Source organism: Danio rerio, chromosome 12 (genome assembly GCF_052040795.2).
Source record: "Danio rerio strain M-AB ecotype USA chromosome 12, GRCz13ab, whole genome shotgun sequence".
In the NCBI taxonomy this organism is placed as follows: Eukaryota; Metazoa; Chordata; class Actinopteri; order Cypriniformes; family Danionidae; genus Danio; species Danio rerio.
This window is the reverse complement of record NC_141032.1, coordinates 38,607,079-38,627,611: the sequence shown is the minus strand read 5'-3', so window position 1 is coordinate 38,627,611 and position 20,533 is coordinate 38,607,079. Positions and strand designations below refer to the sequence as shown.

At 32.4% G+C, this 20,533-nt stretch overlaps 1 protein-coding gene across 4 annotated transcripts in view; it reads right to left on the bottom strand.

Moving 5' to 3' along the window:
- The window catches only part of map2k6 (mitogen-activated protein kinase kinase 6), a 51,300-nt gene that overhangs the window by 12,236 nt on the left and 18,531 nt on the right, over positions 1 to 20,533 (bottom strand). For 3 of the 4 annotated variants that reach the window (NM_001312870.2, XM_087275383.1, XM_087275384.1), the window contains exons 2-8: positions 12,336 to 12,405; positions 12,095 to 12,143; positions 5,848 to 5,961; positions 3,184 to 3,303; positions 2,210 to 2,326; positions 1,475 to 1,526; positions 1,238 to 1,365 (exon numbers count right to left, since the gene is read on the bottom strand). In NM_001312870.2, coding sequence (NP_001299799.1) covers positions 1,238 to 1,365; positions 1,475 to 1,526; positions 2,210 to 2,326; positions 3,184 to 3,303; positions 5,848 to 5,961; positions 12,095 to 12,143; positions 12,336 to 12,405 — 650 coding nt within the window. Of the gene's footprint in view, positions 1 to 1,237; positions 1,366 to 1,474; positions 1,527 to 2,209; positions 2,327 to 3,183; positions 3,304 to 5,847; positions 5,962 to 12,094; positions 12,144 to 12,335; positions 12,406 to 12,645; positions 12,864 to 20,533 lie in introns of those variants that run through there. The other variant, XM_087275382.1, reaches the window with a different exon arrangement.

The window sequence follows — 20,533 nt, the reverse complement described above, 5'->3', positions numbered from 1 at the left end:
AGGAAAATAACTGTATATATTATCTTTGTTAGCTCTCCTGAATATTAGCAACCCTTTTCCCACAATTTCTGTTTAATTGAAAGATTTGTTTTCAACACATTTCTAAACACAAGTTTTAATAACTAATTTCTAATAACTAATTTCTTTTATCTTTGCTATGATGACAGCACATAATATTTGAATAGATATTTTTCAAAATACAAGCATTCTAATTCAAAGGCTTAATTAGGGTATTTAGGCAAGTCATTGTGTAACAGTAGTTTCTTCTGCAGACAATTAAAAATATATATTGCCTAAAGGGGCTAATAATATTGACCTTAAAATAGGTTTTCAAAATATTTAAACCTGCTTTTATTCTAGCCGAAATAAAACAAATAAGACTTTCTCCAGAAGAAAAAATATCATAGGAAATACTGTTAAAATTCCTTGCTCTGTTAAACATAAATAATAATAATTATTTATGTAACTAATAATTTTAACTTCAACAGTAATCGTTTTGAAAAATCGTGATTACAATTATGACCAAAATAATCATGATTATGATTTTTTTCCAAAATCGAGCAGCCCTGTGATTTGCTGATTAGAAACTTGCGGTATTGAGGAGTTGGACAGGTGTACCTAATAAAGTGGCCAGTGAGTGTCTAAAGCAGGGTTCTCAAACTCGCGGCCCGCGGGCCATTTGCGGCCCTCAGTGCAATATTTTGTGGCCCGCGCCGCACTGTACACTGACAGAATCTGTCCATACTACGCCGGAGTTCTCGAGCGCTGAAAACGGATCGTTTCGAAAACGCTGGAGAGGCCGTTTTCATTCTGAAACGCTGCTGCTCCGTATCAGTGTGGATGGGGAAAGACGGAGACATCTGAAAACGGAGGCGGGGCTGCAGACATTCGCCTCTCTGATTGGGGCTTTTCCTCAATATTAAGTAGCCTAACACACAGTTCAGTCCTGCATCCTCTCCGTGTAAGTTCAGAATTTCAATTAAATGTCACTTTAAGCTGTATAGACGTGTCTTAAATAATATCTAGTCGAATATTATGTACTGTCATCATGGCAAAGATAAAATAAATCAGTGATTAGAGATGAGTTATTAAAACTATTATGTTTAGAAATGTGTTGAAGAAATGTTCTCTCTATTAAACAGAAATTGAGAAAAATAAAACAGGGGGGCTAAAAATTCAGACTTCAACTGTATACAATACTACATGTTACTTACTGCTAAGTTTACTTTAAACTTACCGCCATGTATGGTTTGCAGCCGGCGTCCATCGTCTTTGCCACTGAATCCACAAGATACCCACTGATACCAAAATCACACATTTTCACCTGACCCTGCATGTTTATCAGGACATTAGATGGTTTGACGTCTGGAGAAACACAGTAAACAGGAAAATCAATTGCTGGCATCAAATATAAATAAATATGTATAATAAAGCAAAAAAAAAAAAAGTTAAGCCGTTTTGACTGTATGTTTACCTCTGTGTATGACTGACAGATTGCTGTGGAGATGCTCTAATGCTTTCACAATCTGCAAAAAGAATAGAAAACAACAGGCTCATTACAGGGCTGAAGGGCTCAGGAACTACACAGCATTAAATTAGCTTTACTGTTCAGGATGTGGACGTGCAATTTAAAAGAGCACTTACGCATTAAATGTATATTTCATTTAAGGCTGTGCTGCATTAGAATGACATTGCAGTATTTTTATTGTTCTGTTTGAAAACTTTTGACCTGGTGATTTAAATATGTTTGGAAATAAACAATTATTCTCTTACTAATACATTTATTGTAATACCAAGAAGACACTACTGTAAAATTTCAAAAAGTTATAATTTTGCTTTATTTTTAACACTAGTGTTCAGTTTTTAACTTTATTTGTCAAATCAATTACACATAAACAATCATTTTTATTTTTTCTTTATTTTTTTAATTTTTAATTTTTTAATTATTTATTTTATTTAAATTCTTAATTGTATTTAAATTTTACTTATTTTTTGTTACATTTTTATTAAACTTTTTATTTATTTTTTATTTCATCTTTTAATATTTAATTTTTATTTTATTAAAATTTATTTATTTATATTTTATTTTATTTTATATTTTTTTCATAATTTGTTTTATTTTGATTTATCCATTTATTTATTTATTTATTTATTTATTTATTCTTTATTTTGAAATGCCATGTAATCCAGTGAATGTGGCAATACTCACAGAGACTGTGATCTTGCCCAGGATGTCCTCCGGGATGGTCTTTCCCTTCTCATGCACCTGCTTATAAAACTTATCCAGAGAAGTGTCCATCAACTCCATGCATATCCACACGTCGCCCTGGGACAAAAATAAAATAAAATTTAGCAAACAAAGACAAACAAATTTGTCTAATACCATAAGTGCAATTTAAAAACAGTATTAATTTTATTTTATCATAAAATTACAATACCATTAATTATAAACAAATTAATGTCTTAATGTCTTTATTTTCAAATAGTAACCAAGCTTTTATTTTGACAGGCTACAGGCAAATAAAAATATGCACCGATAGCTTATATTTACTTAACTCAATCACAGCTCACATGATTCAAAATAATACAATTAAATAAACTGCATACATGCAAATACTGTAAAGGCTTGTCCCTGTAAAGTTACAATAATATTGACGTCTTAGATTTTTTTTTTTTTTTTCATTTTAAAACAGCAACTCCGCTTTTATTTCATATTTATTAATTAATATTTTTTTAAATATACTTTTTAAATATTTGGTTGATTAAATGAATGAATGAATGAATGAATGAATGAATGACTAAAAATATAAGAAACAGTGTAAATAAAAATAATACACACAAAAATACTGTACTACTCCAAATACACTATAAAGTAAAAAAAAAAAAAAACATTGTATTTTACTGTAAAATTACAATAACATTTACTTTTTAATTCCTTTATTTTTAAACAGTGACTCGCTGAAATTTCATTTTAATTGTTTGCCGACAAAACAATCTGACATCAAAACGAGACAGCAGGAAATGACTAAACATTCCCATTGTAGGACTTCCTGTGGAACTTTTCTTTTGGGTCAAAGAACAATAGCAGCGTCCAGACATTACGCGGACACCGATTCAGATAACTGGCCTTTTGTCTGTCCAATCAGCACTTTGTGAAGGAGGATTAAATGCTAACAGCTCTACCTCTCTGAACAAGGCCCCGTAGAAGGTGACGGTGTAAAAGCAGTCCACTGTTCTCATCGAGATGTCCAGATCCATTAGCAGCCGCTTCTGCTCCTGTGTGTTTACTGTGGCCCGGATCCGCTGCAGAGGGGAAAAATAATTATGTTATAAAAAATAAATAAATCTTCTATTTCAAATAAACAGTGTTAATTTCTGATATTGAATAAGAGTCACAAAAAAAATATTAACATTAATATGGAATAAAGGATGCTGAATTTCAGTTTTGCCATCACAGGAATAAATTACATTTTATAATCTTTTAAAATAGAAAGCTGTTTTATTTTATTTAAAAATATTTTACAATATTACACTTATTTTTTCTGTACATTTTAATCAAATAAATTCAGTTTTGTGAAGTGCACTTTAATATGGTTGTGCAAATCTAATGTTGTCATGGAAATATAAGTTGCCCCATAATTAAAATCTGGGTATACCAAGGCATAGTAGATTAATAAATGATCAGTATATGAAAATGGGCATACTGTGAACCTCAAACACCACAGTTTTCTCATTTTCTTGTAAATTCCACAAGTGTAAAACCCCAGTGGACAACAGGCCAATCAGAAGACAAAACAAACTGTGATCAGATTTATAGGCCATGCCCTCCACATTTGCATGTAAGCCAACTTTAGGTCATTCATCCGGACCTGACGAGCAATCAAGAAAACACAGCTTAAATGCAGCTCTGGTATCATTAATATGCATGCCTCAGGCTGTGTGTTTGATAAGCCAAACGTTTTCTAGTGAGAACAAAGTTATAGCTTTCCTCCCCTAATTATTTTTAGGGTATATTTCACTTACTATGTAAAACGCGAGCCCCAAATTGTTTACTGTCCTTTGCTGGGCAAAGACAGCACAAGACATGTTTCAAACTCACCTCAGGACGGAAAATGAAAGATTTACAGATTAAACATTTATTCATCTCCACTCAAAAGAGGCATAGGATATGTTTAGTTATATCTCTGGTTAATTTATTATGTTTATTGTGAAATTTTAAGCATATGTTTTAACAAACATGTGTGCTAAATAATGTCAAATCACTTATGTCATATGTTCATGCAGAGGTTGATATTAATTCCTGTCTGTGTTTTCTTTGACTTCAAAATACAGCATCTCTATCACTCTCTTTTGTCAAGTTTAATTATAGTTTAGCCTTTATCCACAACAAATCTGGTAAAAAAAAATAGAATTAGGAGATAGGAGATTTTTTAAACTTATCAAAGCCATAGACCTACTATCTAGATATCAGGGAACAATTAAACCCATTAAACCAAAGCGGAATATGGCACCTTTAAGGACAAAGTAACTGCCTAATTTGAATAGTTTTGTACTTTTTTAAAACCACAGTGAAACCACAATGCACATTTACTTTGTAGAAAAGTTTGCCAGACATACCAGTGGGTGTTTACTTCAGAGTCTCCAATTTAGCATTTGTAGTCAGATTTACAGTTGAATTGAATTACAGTTGAACAGAAGAATGTTCATGTAATCAAGTAAATTGATCCAATTAAGCTCTATCGGATTGAAATTTCAATTGGATTGGACGAATAAAAAAAAATATTATACAAACACTTGAACCTGGCTATTTTTTCAGTCATTTTCAAAAGTATAATAGTAATTCAAATATTAAGTTAATAAAGACGGCGTTGAATGAAAAGAACTGGTCAATTTGAGAGGACATTAACTAGTTACAGTAGATACTAAAAACAATAAAGATACAGCAAAAACAACAATGTATCAGACTATAAAACCTATAAAAAGCAGCTCTCCCTCCTTATCACCAATGGGTTTTTAATTTTCTACATGCTCTCAGGATGGAAAAGATTTGATTTGCAATAAAACTAAAGCCAAGAGTTTCAGAAAATATGGAACCCTTTTCGGGAACATTTTAAGGAGACATTAACTATAACTGTTTATAAATGCAGTTAATAAATGCTTGTTTTTCTATACATTTATATTTATTTTGTTCCTACTCTTTGTTTTTTATTACTATTATTATAATTATTTAGTTTTATTATGAATATTATTTACTTAAAGCTGATTTATGCATGTATGTATTTGTGTATGTGTATACCTATTAGTGTATGATCAGATTTTTATATATACTTATTTTGTGTTTTCCTGATACTTTCTTGTTTGGTGAACTAGTATGTGGTTTTACAGTGTTTGTGTATGTGTATTTATATCTTTATTATTTAAATTATATTCAGAGAGTTATTATTTACTCTGATATACCCAACAAAAAAACATGTTAAAAAATATTAGCCTATTAGTCAGAGGTTTTGAGTACATCAACAGATTTTTAAATGTATTCAACTAATTTAGATTGACAAAATTGTTCATTTAAATGTAGCCAAGAGATCAAAACAGAACAAAATGTAGTCTATGTTACTTCTATCATTTGAGGAACAAAATGTTGATGCCATTAAAAGTGGATTCCAGAGAACAGTACAGCTTACGCACAGAAGCAAGTTCATGACTCATTTAAAAACTAACATGCACCGCAATAGTAAATTCAAGAGAAGGATCCAACTAGGACAGCCAGATAATTTCTAATCAACTGTCCAGATGTCAAAAGCTTTTGACATGTTTTAAACAGAATGCTTATAGTGTGCATGAACTCACCTTTACTGCCATTATTACACCGCTGGGGACGTGTCTCATCTTGTCCACCACTCCATACGCCCCTCGTCCCAACTCTCCAATCTGCTCCAAATCATCGGCCTTCACCACAAAGTTCTGCTCACAACATAAACACATCATAAAGCATATAACATACAGTCAAATTCAGAATTGTTAGCCCTCCTAAATATTGATTCCACACATACTGTCTAATCTAGAGAATTTTTTCAACACTAAACATAACAGGTTTTAATAACTCATTTCTGATAACTGATTTCTTTAATCTTTGGCATGATGACAGTACATAATAATTTAATAGATATATTTTAAGATACTAGTATTCAGCTTCAAGTACAATATAAAGGCTTAACTAGGTTAATTAGGCAAGTTAAGGTTATTATGCAAAATGGCTTAAAATCTTTTTTAAATGCTTTCATTCTAGCTCAAATAAAACTTTCTATAGAAGAAAAAAATATTACAGGAAATACTGTGAAAAAAATCCTTGCTCTGTTAAAGGTGGAGTATGCAAGTTTGACACCCAGTGGCTGAACAAGGTATTGCACTCCTAGATCAAAACACATGCAAGTACAGGTTGTCAGATTGGCATGAGTATGCCTAACTATCGAGCCGTTTTATGGCTGATTTAAGCTATTCTGTAAGTATAAGCAACGGCACGCGATAAAACAAATTTTCTAGTTATTTATTAAACTAAAAGGATTTAAGGATAAAAGGAAGGACACTGCATGGTTCAAGTGACCCAATTTAGATTTTTTCTTCCATGTGGCACAGATCGGATATGGCCCATGCACGTGTAAACAGGAAAAAAATTTAAATCACATGGACTCCGATTTACTCAAATCAGATTCAGGCCTTATTCATTTGTGAAAATTCATTCGATATGAATCGGATCTGTGTTCACTTGTCTGCAGTGTAAGCAGGTAGATCGGATTTTCACCTGTCAATGTTAGTCGCGTATCATTAAAAACCATAGCGGATGACATCATGCTTTCATTTCAGAACAGACTTCAGCAGAGTCCCAAACCTTAAATCTCACACACAAGAACTAAAATAGCTTTTATATTGTCATGTAGCACAAATATTTAAGTAGGGATGCACCAATACCATTTTTTGATAACAAAAGTCTGAGTATCGATCGATACCAATCCGATCCTGAGCCGTTTTTTTTTTGTTGTTTTTTTTGAGGTGACTGCAGTGTTTTGTGTTCGGCGAGCTTTTAATGATGGAGGAGAGACTTGTGGTCGCTGTTTCAAGTCATTCAAAGCTGTATGACTTTACAAATCTTGAATATCACAATGCTATTAAGCATGTTAACGAGAGGGAGAGAGAGAGAGAGAGAGAGAAAAACATCCGCCGCGTAAACAACATAAACTAAAACCTGTTGCATGCATCATGTGAATAAATCACGCCATGAACTTGACATTAAAATAGCTGGTTTTAAAAAGCCTAGATTAAAAGAAGATGGCCAAATGATATCTTTTCTGTTATAACTAGTTGCAAAACAACTTGTTAAAATAATTAAAATATGAAACCCTGCAAACAAATTAAATATAGGAATGGAAAAAAGGGCGATCTTTTAATATCAGTTGTCAATCAGTGCACGCTCTTTTTTTTTTTCGTGTCAATTATTGCACCTTTGCCGTGTGCAGTGTAAATGCAGACAATCGGATACGAGACACTTTTAAAAGATGATGTAAGCCAGTCATCCAAAAAAGATAAAAATAAAACATTCGGATACAATCACAAAATCGGAATTGACCTGCAAGATCTGCAGTGTAAATGCAGCCTAAGAAATGGTTTCTATTTTTTGCAGCTGAACAACAGAAAATTTGATGACATGATCACTTCAGGTACACCTCATGTGCTTTATTCAGTGTTCACTTAGCACAGGGGTCTTAAACTTCTGGCCCCCTCCTCCTCCCTCCGGCCCAAACTTCAAAAATTTGACGCGACTCGGCCCACCAAAACATATATTTGAATCATTAAAATTGTTGTGCTGTCGCGTATAGCCACTTGTGATCCCCACCTATTGTACGTTTGAAATACTGCACTATAATATACTGTATTTCAGTTTTACTTTCGTTTTTTCTCAGGCTAAGGTCAAGAGCAGCCTAACACACATGCAGATTATTTCTGTGGCTGAATTAAACGTTGAAATAAAGTGCTCTATTTTTCCTAAAGCTCCATTTTTGTAAATATTCAAGGGTCATTTAATTATTATCAGTTTTATACCACTTGTATTTTGTTAAACAAACACTTTTTGATGGCTTACACATTATGCTGGTGGTGTAACAAATATGATCATTTTGCTAATATTCGATTCAATTGGTCTAATTTAATAAGATTTTCTAATATGCTTATTGATATTTCCATGGCAACATTGTACATTCTACTGCTGGATGAATTGAACATGTTAATGTGTGTATACTTTTCCAGCTCTCTGTTGCAATTTTAGTTACAAAAAAGAAAGATATTGAGAAGAACCATTGCCAGTAACCATTGCAAGTCAGTAAAGTTACCCAAACTGTTTCTGCTGTTTTAGGCTATCTGTTAAACTTTTGGTAAAGCAACTATTGGTTGGGACAGAATAATAATAATTATTATTATCATTATTATGACTATTTAAATGTCAAAATGCTAATTTAAACAGAAACAGATGTATTTCGGTGGTTTTGTGAAGCAAAAAAACGTGCTGATTTGTTGATTTGAGACAGGTAATACTTGAATTATGAACATCATGTCTATAAGATAACAGCCCTACAATGAATTGTCAATCACTGAAATGGTCCCTCACGAATTTGAGCTTAAGACCTCTGACTTAGCATGTTTCTTAAATATCTGCAAACATATTATGGTATTTTTATGCTTTAGAAGAGTCAGAAACTTTCATTACCTTTAAACATCATTTGTGAAATATTTGAAAAGGAAAAAAAAACATTATTTTGCCTTCAACTGTATACACAGATAAAACATGAAAAAAGAGGCAGACAGACTGAATCCTACACCAACGGCAGTCTGAAAGACATCTCAATGGGAAAAATAAGAAAGAAAATACCACAAATGAGCATTTCCTATGTGGTATAAAGAATGGCAGAACGCAATTCACAGAGATAAAGTTTCCAAACTGGTTTCAGTTCACTATCTCTAGCACATCACAACAAATGCCTCAAACCTGGAGGCTACATTCTTCACAAAAGATCATATGTGCCAACCTGATTTGATATATAAAAAAAGATGTTACATACTTGTTGGTTGTAAGACAAAAAGCCTCAAATCTTTGCCAATGGAAAATTCCACTTATTTGATGAGTTTAAAATAAATATTTTTACAACCCGAGAGGCAGTAAAGTGCATTCCAGGCTGCCTACAATCAGACACAGTCAAAATGGGCTGTAATGTGCACTGGGCCGTTCTTTACGACCCGCAGGTCTTCCACCAAGCCAAGCTTTCATATCAAGCCCTGGACAAGGAGTTGCATCACCATATAAAGTGATGCAAAATATGCCATTTGAAAAGATAAGTCTATCAACCTTACAACAGGAATGCAAATGACAAAGTCGCAATGTTTTTGCATACAGGTGGTGACGCAAGGATAGTTCCTCTTAGAGAGCTTTTTAACAGAGATGAGTAAGAGATGCAGGTGAAGCGAAACTCAAAAGCATTAACTATTATTTCCCACAGAAGCCAGATTTCATTTATTGACTATGTTAACATGGACATCAGCAATCAAATGATTTGTCTTAGTCTGAATAAGACAATAATATGATTAAGGTGTTTACGTGAGTTGCTTTTTAAATGTTTCTTGTATGATCCTGTTTTACATGTTATAGCACATAATTCGATTAACGTCATTGCATCAGCACGCTATTCATATTTCCTCCAGAGTTTCATGTAATTTCGGTTGTTTGCAGTTTGGCAATTTCACTTTCATTCGGGAACATTTCATGCATGCCCCCCGTGACAAACGAGATATTTATTGCGAGTCTGACCTGCTGGAAGAGGGTTGTTTTAAAGGAATTTGATACCCCACGCTGTATGGGGGAAAAAAAACCTCAACATTTCGCAATGCAGGTGCCTGTGGTTCTTCTCTGACTCGGTAGGTGCAGAGAATAGTGTCAAACAGCCGAGTGTGTATGGAATATCCTGTCACAAAATGCTGCGATTACTGTGTTTGATTGCAGTGTTTACATGCTTGTACTGCACTTCAATATTGCAACTAATATCACCATACTCCACGTCTTAATCCGATTTCGGTTTAGTTCGATTATGATCTTAATCAGATTAATCTAAAATGGCTGTTTATATAGTAGACTCTTAATCATATCAAAATCAAATTATTGGTGTCCATGTAAACATACTAATTGTAACACTGATTAATGGGATAAAAAAATAGAAAAGTAATTTGTGACTTTGTATCTCACAATTCTGACATTTTCATCCCATCATAATTCTAAATTGATTAATTTGCCTTTGATACAGTCACAGGGTTTCTGCCGGCTTCACCAAATTAAATTTAAGACTTTTAAGACATTTTTAAGACCATTATGAATGAACCTTTAGACTTGTATAAGGAGTTTTTCAAATGGCCAAGATGGAAAAAAGTTTTATTTTTCCTAATAAAAAATATATATTATAATTAAATACATCTAACAATACAATTATATATTAATAATAATAAATAATAATATTTTAGATATTTTTTAGCAAAATATTTTAAATAGTAATAGGTTTTGGCTAGATTGTGTAGCAATACATTAACAAAGAGAAAATTAAGACACGTTTAAAAAAAGATTTAAGACCTACAACCCAATATTTCAGTAAATTTAAGACTTTTTAAGGCTTAAAATTTACATTTTAAGATTTAAGACATGTTAAGACCTCGCAGAAACCCTGATTCAGTCTTTTAAGAATTTATTATTGAATTTATAATAGCATAATCATAATTAATCATAATTGACTATTTTTATTTAACGAGAACTATATTTCTTTGATTTGCACAATCACACACTTCCATTTGAAATCTCACAATTCTGGTTGAGACCTTGCAAAGCCAAGCTTACACCTTATAATTCAGTTTATGTCTCGTAATTTACGTGAGTTTACATGCAAGTCTACATCGTACAAATTTAAGTTGACATTTCACAATTGAAAATGCCAAATTCACAATTGCTAGAATTTATCCTGCATTTCTGACTTTTAATTTCCACTTTTTATTTCGTTTTTATCTTGCAATTGCTTGTTTACATTGTCATTCTGAGTTTATCATTTATTTCAAAGTTTACTTCTCATAATTATATCTCAATCGATAGTTTAAGTCTCACAATTTAGAGTCTGACATTTCTGTTTTCTTAGAATTCTTTACATTAGATTAGATTAGATTCAACTTTATTGTCATTACACATGTACAAGGCAACAAAATGCACTTTAGGTCTAACCAGGAGTGCAATAGCAGCAAGTGCAGGACATAGATATACGTTTTTAAGTGCTATTATAGAAAAACTATGATGATATTTACAGATGGATGTACTATGAACATGATACGCAGGTTGTATTAACTATGAACAGAGGTTTACAACAGATGAATACATGTACAGGTTGCTATTAATACTCAGAGGTATGCAGATAGATATAAACAATTACAAATGAATATGTATAGTGGGTATGTACAATTTAAGATGAACTATTGCAATGTAGTGCCATGAATATGTGCAATTTTATTTGTGCAAATATTAAATAATAAATAAAGCAGTTTTTTATGGAGAGAAGAGTATGTGGGGGGCAAAATTCTAAGTTTACATCTTAAAATTCAGAGTTTACAAGCTTGTATTTCCAAGTTTTTCTCTCAAAAAATATTATTTTCCATTTCACAAACCTAAATTTACATTTGTTAACATCTTTACATCGCAATTTAGACATTGTCCCACAATTCTGAGACTATATCTTATTGTTTTTTCATCTCAAGTTTTATCAATGTCTTAACAATTCTAGTTTTTATTTCCTCTGTTCTGTGGAAAAAGTCAGAATAACAAAAAAAGATTACGTAAAACCTCACAATTTTGAGAAAACAGACACAATTAATGCTTTAAATTCATTATAAAGTCAAAAAGCAGATTCATCATAAACAAAATACATGAGTCCAAAAGAATTAAACACCCAAATAACTAGATAAAGACGAAGAGGCATTTGAATAAGCACGATTCTGCTCAATTAAAAGAAAGGATGATAAAACGCACCTTTTCTCCAATGGTAACGTAGGCTTTGGAGTCCAGGTCTCTCGGGGGTCTGTGTGACAAAGAAATCCCATTGAGTGTCCTTGTCTGACACGGTAAATGACTCACAAACTGAAGCCAGCCTTAATTATACAACCTGTTCTACTTTCAGTTTCAGACATATTACACGATTTAAAAACCTGTTACCAATTATAAATGTTAAAAAGCACAAAATCAACTAAATTAAATCTGTATAAAATCTTACGTAGGAGCAGGTGCCGGTTTCTCGAACACCTCTTTTGGAAGCTTGAGCTCTTTTGGAAGCTTCTTTTTACCTGCAGAGAGAATAAAAAAGCAAAAACAATCATCATTATTATACATTACTGTTATACTGGTTTTGTTAGCAAAAACATCCTTTAAAGAAAGGAAAAAAAGCTTCAAAGTGAGATAAGACAACTCGAAAGGCCCATCTGAACAAAAAAGGCATTCAGAAATGGTCCTGAGAGATATAAAGCCCTTTCCTTTATTTCTGCTCCCCATGGAATTGCGAGATTCCCTATCGGATGAGCACTTACGGTCAGACAGCCCGAGCGGCTCCAGATCCTGGCTGGGTAAATGTGACAGAGCGAGAGAGTGCGAGGAGAGAGAGTGTAAAAGAGGGAGGCGAGACGGAAGGACCAGGTGTGTTTTCTCCATCTGAAGTGGGTCAGAGACGCAGGCGTAACCCATCATGAGTGACACCAACAATCCACAAACACAGCCCACACCCAAACTCCAGTCTGCCGTTTCAAACAATGTGGAGAACGTGCACTGAAGAGGTGCTGTCAGCAACATGTATGTGTCTAGGGCTGCACGATTTGGAGGAAATTGAACTGCAATTTATCCATCTCATCAAAATTGCAATTTATTATGTGATTTAGTACCATTTCATAAAAGAGCTACAGGTTTGATGCTGGTGGTTTTAACAGCACAAAAGAAAGACCAAGCTAGGACTGTCACAATTGTCAAAATATCGACTTATCGCACAACACATGGACATGAACTCAATCATTTTTGCTGATGCAATATATATATATATATATATATATATATATATATATATATATATATATATATATATATATATATATATATATATATGCAATGTATATTTATATAGCCCATACATAAAAACCAATTCCAGCCACATTTTAGCTGATTGCGCAGCCTCTCTATCTTGTTTGAATGTGTCAGTATGGTTAAAAAACCTATAGTACTTTCTATAGATTACTTTAGTGTATTTTATAAAAATTTTTTTTTAAAAACTTAAAAAAATAAAATCACAGCATTTTTTATGAGCAATACAACAATATACAATTAAATAAGCATGTTCTGAAATATAACAGAAACGTGTCACTGTCTACTAAACTAATCAATTTTGTTTTACACATAACAAATGTGTGCTCATTTATTTGAAACTACAAAAATAGTAGTATTAGAACTAATTAATAATAGCAACATTAATAGCCTCTCGGTCTTTCTCGCACGCACACTCAGCCCACCTCACACGCATTTTGTCTCTCTCAGACACACACTTGCCCTCTCTAACGTGTACCTTGTCTCTTTGCTTTCGCTTAACTTTTGTCCAATCTGTCGTCTCGAACACGACGCATGTTCTTTACGGTGGTTGATTGGCATCCACCAATCCTACAAAGCATCACCGTTGTAAACAGGAATAAGTAGGCTAGACTGCAGCCAAAACGGAAAACGCATCACATTGTAACAATAACGTAGTTAATGTACGTAAAAAGTAATGCGATACAGTATTAGTTACCGTCAAAAGTAATGTTGTTATAGTAACGCATTATTGCACAACACTAATAATGAGTGGCATAAAATGGTCTTAAAATGACAATAATGTTGTTTATCATAATAAATTTTGGTGCAATATACCGTACAACAAAAAAATAGATTGAGATAATGCTTGGGCTAGGCCTGATTATGACTGATTATGCTACACTATGCTACTGTTTAGTTAAAACCTCATTAACATTATTCCCATTTTTTCCAATAGTGTTGTCAGTTGTCTTGACAAATTAAGAAACTACAGTATTTTAAATTCAATTAAATCAATTATATATAAAATCTTACATACAAACTTAAGATATAAAAAACCTTTAAATTTAAATTGTGTAACATTTTTCACATTGTTAATGTGCTTATAAACTGTCAGAACTTTCATAAACAATATGCTTGTTACCATATTTGATAGCGAATCTATTCATGATTTCAGTTTAAAAACGTTTACTAGTGCAGGCCTGTTGGTGTCTGCAAAAAGCAAGACTTCAGTCAAGGCCAAAGAGAAAAATAACGCCTCCCGCATCATTCAAATCACTTGCATAAAAATAAAAATAAAGATGGAAAAGGTTGAGGTGGGACCTAAATGCTTTAAGTTATTAATTAAAGGTGTTTTCTCTCGCTGTTTGTTTAGTCTGCATTACTGCATTCAGTGTGAAGCTGCACAATTAAACATTAAAAGATTGTGATCTTAATTCAAACCCGTGCAACATGAACGATAAATAAAAATGATTCCCATATGTTCATTAATCCCTCGAAGTGCTGCATTCAAATCTGTGTTTGATCAAGAGAGATTCAGTTTTTGCACCTTTTCAGTTAGTTACAAACAATAGAAGTACAAGGGATAACGATTTTTAGTTCAGAAATTAACTCTGATGTTTATGGTAAATATTAAAATCACTGTTTAATGGAACTTGACGCTAGTGAATGTTGTAGCAATTACATTGTTTAACCAGTAGGTGGTGAAAAACAACCATTAAAATGATGTTACTGAATAGGTTTTCATAAATGATTTACCTATAATGAAACATGAAGTTTTATATGTGAATTGTTGAATCAATAATTACAATAAACATGATCTGTTGAATATTATTTTTATATTTAGCATTATCAGCAGCAGTAGCAATAATTCTTCCTAGATTTTTTTTAAAATTAAAATTACAGGTTCTTAGTTGTTTGTTTAATGCTATTAATATTTTTGTATAAATGGAAAACAAATGACTGTCTCCTCCCTTTTTTGCTGATCTGAAAAATGGCCAAATCCGTGAGTCAAAAACCGTAGTGTGAGCCAAACCGTGAGATTTGTGATCCGTTACACCACTACAAGTTATGGATGAGATAATAACAATAATGCTCTAAATACGACCTTAAAAAATTATAGAAATAACTGTTTTGGGTCTGCACTGTGATCCTTGGACTTTTTTGGGACTATTCAAAGTTTTTTTTGCTTCAAACTGTTGCACTGAATCACATTTTAGTGGGTGTAATCAGTAAATCATGAAATAAGAATGAACAATAGCCGTCATTCTATGCTTGGAAAAAAATAGCAAAGCTAAATATGCATAAAGTGAAAAAGAAATATACTTTTATAAAATAATCTCACTTAAAACTCACAACATGAAAAAGAAAGTCAGTAAAAGGTGTGGCTTAAGCACAGCCCAGACCACACCATGAGGCTACAGACAGGAAACAAATGAAGATACACTTCCCATATTGCCACAATTTTACACAGAAACACCAGCAGCTCTTGTGCACTGTCAACCTTCACCCACAGCCCTGTTGTATTGCCCGTTACTCTATTGTTACGGGCTGAAAAGTTGTTCTGAACCTCTCCCACCTGCCTTTACATGCACAACAATAGCAACAGAAAGCTGACACTGAAAAAAAAAAATCACCAAGGACTCTGATTCCATTTTAAAAGCGAGGATACAAAACCACAAAACGATCACGTGCTTACTGCAGAAGTACATCACTGATTACGACTGCCAAAATAACTACAGCACAACTGGAAATCACTCCCTAGCAACGCTCCATTTTGAAAGCCTTAATCCTTTAAAAAAAATATCACACATGCTCACATGTTACAGGCCGACATTTGATAGCTTTCTTCAGAGTGATCAGATGAGCGATGAGGAGACAAGTCTGAGCTCAGTTACTGGACCTCTGTGTTAACTTTGTGAAAACTGTTGCATAAGCATTAAAAAACAGCCACTTCAAGCACTACAAACTAAACAAGTGCCCTTCTGTTTCATAATAATTCTGCTGATAATATATGTACGGAGTCAGCTGCTGGACATTTTACTTTTGAAGTGACCAAAAGTCAATTATTTTTTTATTTTACTGGCCATTAAAAAAAAACTGTTCACCCAAAAATGAAAGCTGGTTGTTATTTTATTCACTCTCAGGCCATCAAGACCCTGTTTACGCCTGGTATATTAGGTTTTGTTGATCTAATTGCAAATGATAAAGGTGTAAATGTGGCCTAAATAGTTAAAAAAAATTATTTTTGCCCACTTCCATAGGTAGTCAAAAATGCATTAGGTAGTGATGTAGATGCTTGTGTTTAACAAGTTCAAAGAGCAACAAAAGACCACTTGTTTAATGATTTAATTCTTGAACATCACAAATGAGACTAAAACTTTGCTGTCATTTCAACATCTGGTTTTGGGGCAAAAAGCTAAAAGCAAGTCTTCTCTTTCAAGTCATTGTGTACTTTTGTGGCTACTGGCTATCAGTGCAAAGAAAAAAAATAAATTGACAACCAGTGGCTTTATAAATAGTGACTAATAATAACAAAAATAAATAACAAATAAAAAGTGTGTTGAGGAAAACAAAATTTAAATACTGAAATTGTTAAAGGTAATTTCAGTCTAAAATGGCTAATTTCACAAAAAAATGCTCACATGAAGTGCCCAAGAATGTTTGTAGAAATTTAGGTTTATGAATGTTTTAATTCATGTAAAAATTATGAATATGCTATTTTTATTTAATGTGACAAAACATACATACTTTCAGTCAGCAAAATAAAACTAATATTTTAAAACATTCAAAGCTTGTGTGTGTGTAGTGCTTAGCATAAATGACTACACCCCTCACACATCTCTCTTTTAAATCAACATTTTCTATATGCCTTACAATACTGTATTTGTGTATATTGTGTATTAGATTAGTCTGTTCCAAAGCCAGCAATGGAACTAATCCAAAAAACAAAACAAAAAACTTAAAATCAGAATCAAACAAATTAGTACACCTAAAGTCAAATTAATATGTTGGGTTAAATCAAAAATAAAATTGAAATAATCATATTATATATACACACACACCACACACACACACACAATTTAGTTGAAATTTTGTAGATTGTAATTTGTTGTTGCAATAACTTATTTGAATTTCAATGTAGTATCTTACTATTCCTAAATATGTTCTGCGACAATCTCTTATCTTAATGGATAAAACTGTTTAATAAAACATTTTGTTTAAATGCACCAAAAAACTAGTTACAAATATAAATTTTCAAATAAGCTAGTACTCATTCTGTAGCATATAAACACATATCGATCGATTGATATACAGTTGAAGTCAGAATTATTAGCCCCCCTGAATTATTAGCCCCGTTTATTTTTTTCCCCAATTTCTGTTTAACGGAGAGAAGATTTCTTCAACACATTTCTAAACATAATAGTTTCAATAACTCGTTTCTAGAAACTGATTTATTTTATTTTTCCCATGATGACAGGAAATAATATTTGACTAGATATTTTTCCAGACACTTCTATACAGCTTAAAGTGACATTTAAAGGCTAAACTAGCTTAATTAGGTTAACTAGGCAGGTTAAGGTAATTAGACAAGTTATTGTATAACGATGGTCTGTTCCGTAGACTATCAAAAAAATATATAGCTAAAAGGGGCTAATAATTTTTATCTTAAAATGGTTTTTAAAAAATTAAAAACTGCTTTAATTCTAGCCAAAATAAAGCCAATAAGACTTTCTCCAAAAGAAAAAATATTATTAGACATGTTCTGTTAAACATAATTTGGGAAATATTTAAACAAAAAAAAAAATTTCAAAAGGGCGCTTATAATTCTGACTTCAACTGTATATAGCGATAGCTAAAAAAACACATAACTATCGACTAATGAACAAACTCCTATGGAATCATGTCATAAAAGGATTTCAAACACAACTGAATGAGGCGAGTAAAAACAATAAATGTGTTTTTTTCCCATGCTTTCAGATGTATCAGCAACACAGAGCTGCAGTTGACCAATAAGTGAAACAAAAAGCTGTCAAAAATTGCAGAATGACTACCTTCAATTTCAAAATAATGCCAAGTACAGTCACTTTTTTGACTGTTTAGTAAACGCTAAAGATTGAATCCTGATTATAGAACCGGTTTTTACTGTCAACATGTACATAAAAAAAATTCAATATTCAATTAATTGTGTATCCCTAATAACCCTCTCACTGCAATTTGTAACTTTGTTTTATTGGCCAAGTCTTATCAATTCGTACAACCTTATTCGTACAGTTTAGTACAATTTGCTTATCCCCCAATGACAGTTGTGTTAAGGGGTGGGGTTTGGTGCCACGCTTCCTTTTAAAAATTTTAAGTTTTTGTTCGACTGAACTAAAAACAAGTTAGCCACTAAACTCACAGAACGTAAAATAGCTATGTTGCCCCATGAGATCAGACTGGCCCTACGGCATACGTTTATTTGACAGTTGTTGACAGGCATTTGATGACTGAAAAAAATCTTCACGTTCCTCTGAGGGTAGAATATAGGGCTGCTCGATTTTGGGAAAAATCATAATCACGATTATTTTGGTCATAATTGTAATCACGATTATTCAAAACGATTATCCGTTGAAGTCAAAATTATTAGCGCTACTGAGAATAGTTTTTTTTAAATAAATATTTCCCAAATTATTTTAAACAGAGCAAAGAATTTTAACAGTATATCCTCTAATATTTTTTTTTCTTCTGGAAAAAGGATTATTTGTTTTATTTTAGCTAGAATAAAAGCAGGTTTAAATATTTTGAAACCCATTTTAAGGTCAATATTATTAGCCCCCTTAAGCAATATATATTTTTGATTGCCTGCAGAAGAAACTACTGTTTCTTGTAGATTGTAATTCTACTGATTCTACTAGTAGAATTTTGAAAAAATCTGACATTGCAATATTTTGTTTTGCTGCAATATATACTGTGATATGAATAGAATTTGACCAAATCTCTTAAATAGCTCTATTTAAAAAGATTTAATTAAATAAATTGCCTGGAATGATCAAGTGTTTTTCTACGCAGTGCATCTGCATAAAACATAACAAAATTACAAGCATATATAAAAATGCTAAAACTTAAATGGTGCTTTATGGTTTTCTGTGGAGTCTAACAGTATTGAAATATAGAAATTGATCAATCAAGCATAAAATAACATGGTTATAAATCATTTATACAATAATATTTAATACTATCATTATGCTTTAACCTTTAATAAATAATTAAATACTGCGATGTGATTACTGCAGATACACATATTGCGATATCAATGCTCAAACAATATATTGTTCAGCTCTATCTGAGGGCATGAGAGCAAATTAACAGCAAGTTTTCATTTTTGGGTGAATCTTTTTTAATAAGGCAGCATGAGCGAAAGCTGGCGGGGTGTCAAAAGCGAGAAGTGTCAAATGCTAAACAATCCAGCAGTATAGTGATTCAACAACCTCCAGCAATTGAATGTGTCAATGTAAAGGCAGATGCAGAGGCGGCTCTGTGAGCTGGAACATGTACTGACGTGCTCAGCAGACTGGAGGAGCTCTTTCATCCATGCTGAAGCCACCATCAAATCAAGAAGAACCAAACGCATGCATGCAGATAAACACATATTGCACTTATTCTGGTGGTGTAAACATGAAGTCTGCTTGTAAATAAATCGGCTCTTGAAGTGGTTGGCAATTATTGCTTGCAAAAGAAAGATAAATAAGGTTTGTTCTTTAACAGAACCACTGTATAAAGCCCTCCACTTAAAGGCCGTGTGAAGTTCAACGTGGGGTTGGTTCACATAACAAAAACAGCTAAGATTATGCGTTATTTATGCTGTGCCTGTAGACGGTGATGTCATTTTGTAAATGAACACTACACGTCTGTGCACATATAATTCTAGTCAATGTAGTTCATTGCTGTTGTGTTGACAAGTAACTGTGCATAACTATAGACCTAACATCAAGCGATATTTTTACAAAAATAATGTTTATTATTATTTTAATAGTTTTATATTTTTCAAAAATTAAATTTTTAACGATACATTTTTAATAATAGTATTATTTATAGTATATTATTTTATCAGTCTTTTATTAATTTTACTTTATACTTGTTTAGATTTTATATCAGTAAATCAATAAATGACCTCAATTAAACTTTAAACTTAGAAATTGTGTTCTAACTGTTACAGTTTTTTAATAGTTCATGTTTTTTGTTTTACAAAAGTTAAATTATTAAATATAATTTTTAGACTGTAATATATATGAGCACTATCACACGAGTAGTAGTGCAATATGACTGTATATCGGCACTGGTGGGAGGCGTGCGTTGGCTTAAGACCTTAGTGTCTCTCCACGATAT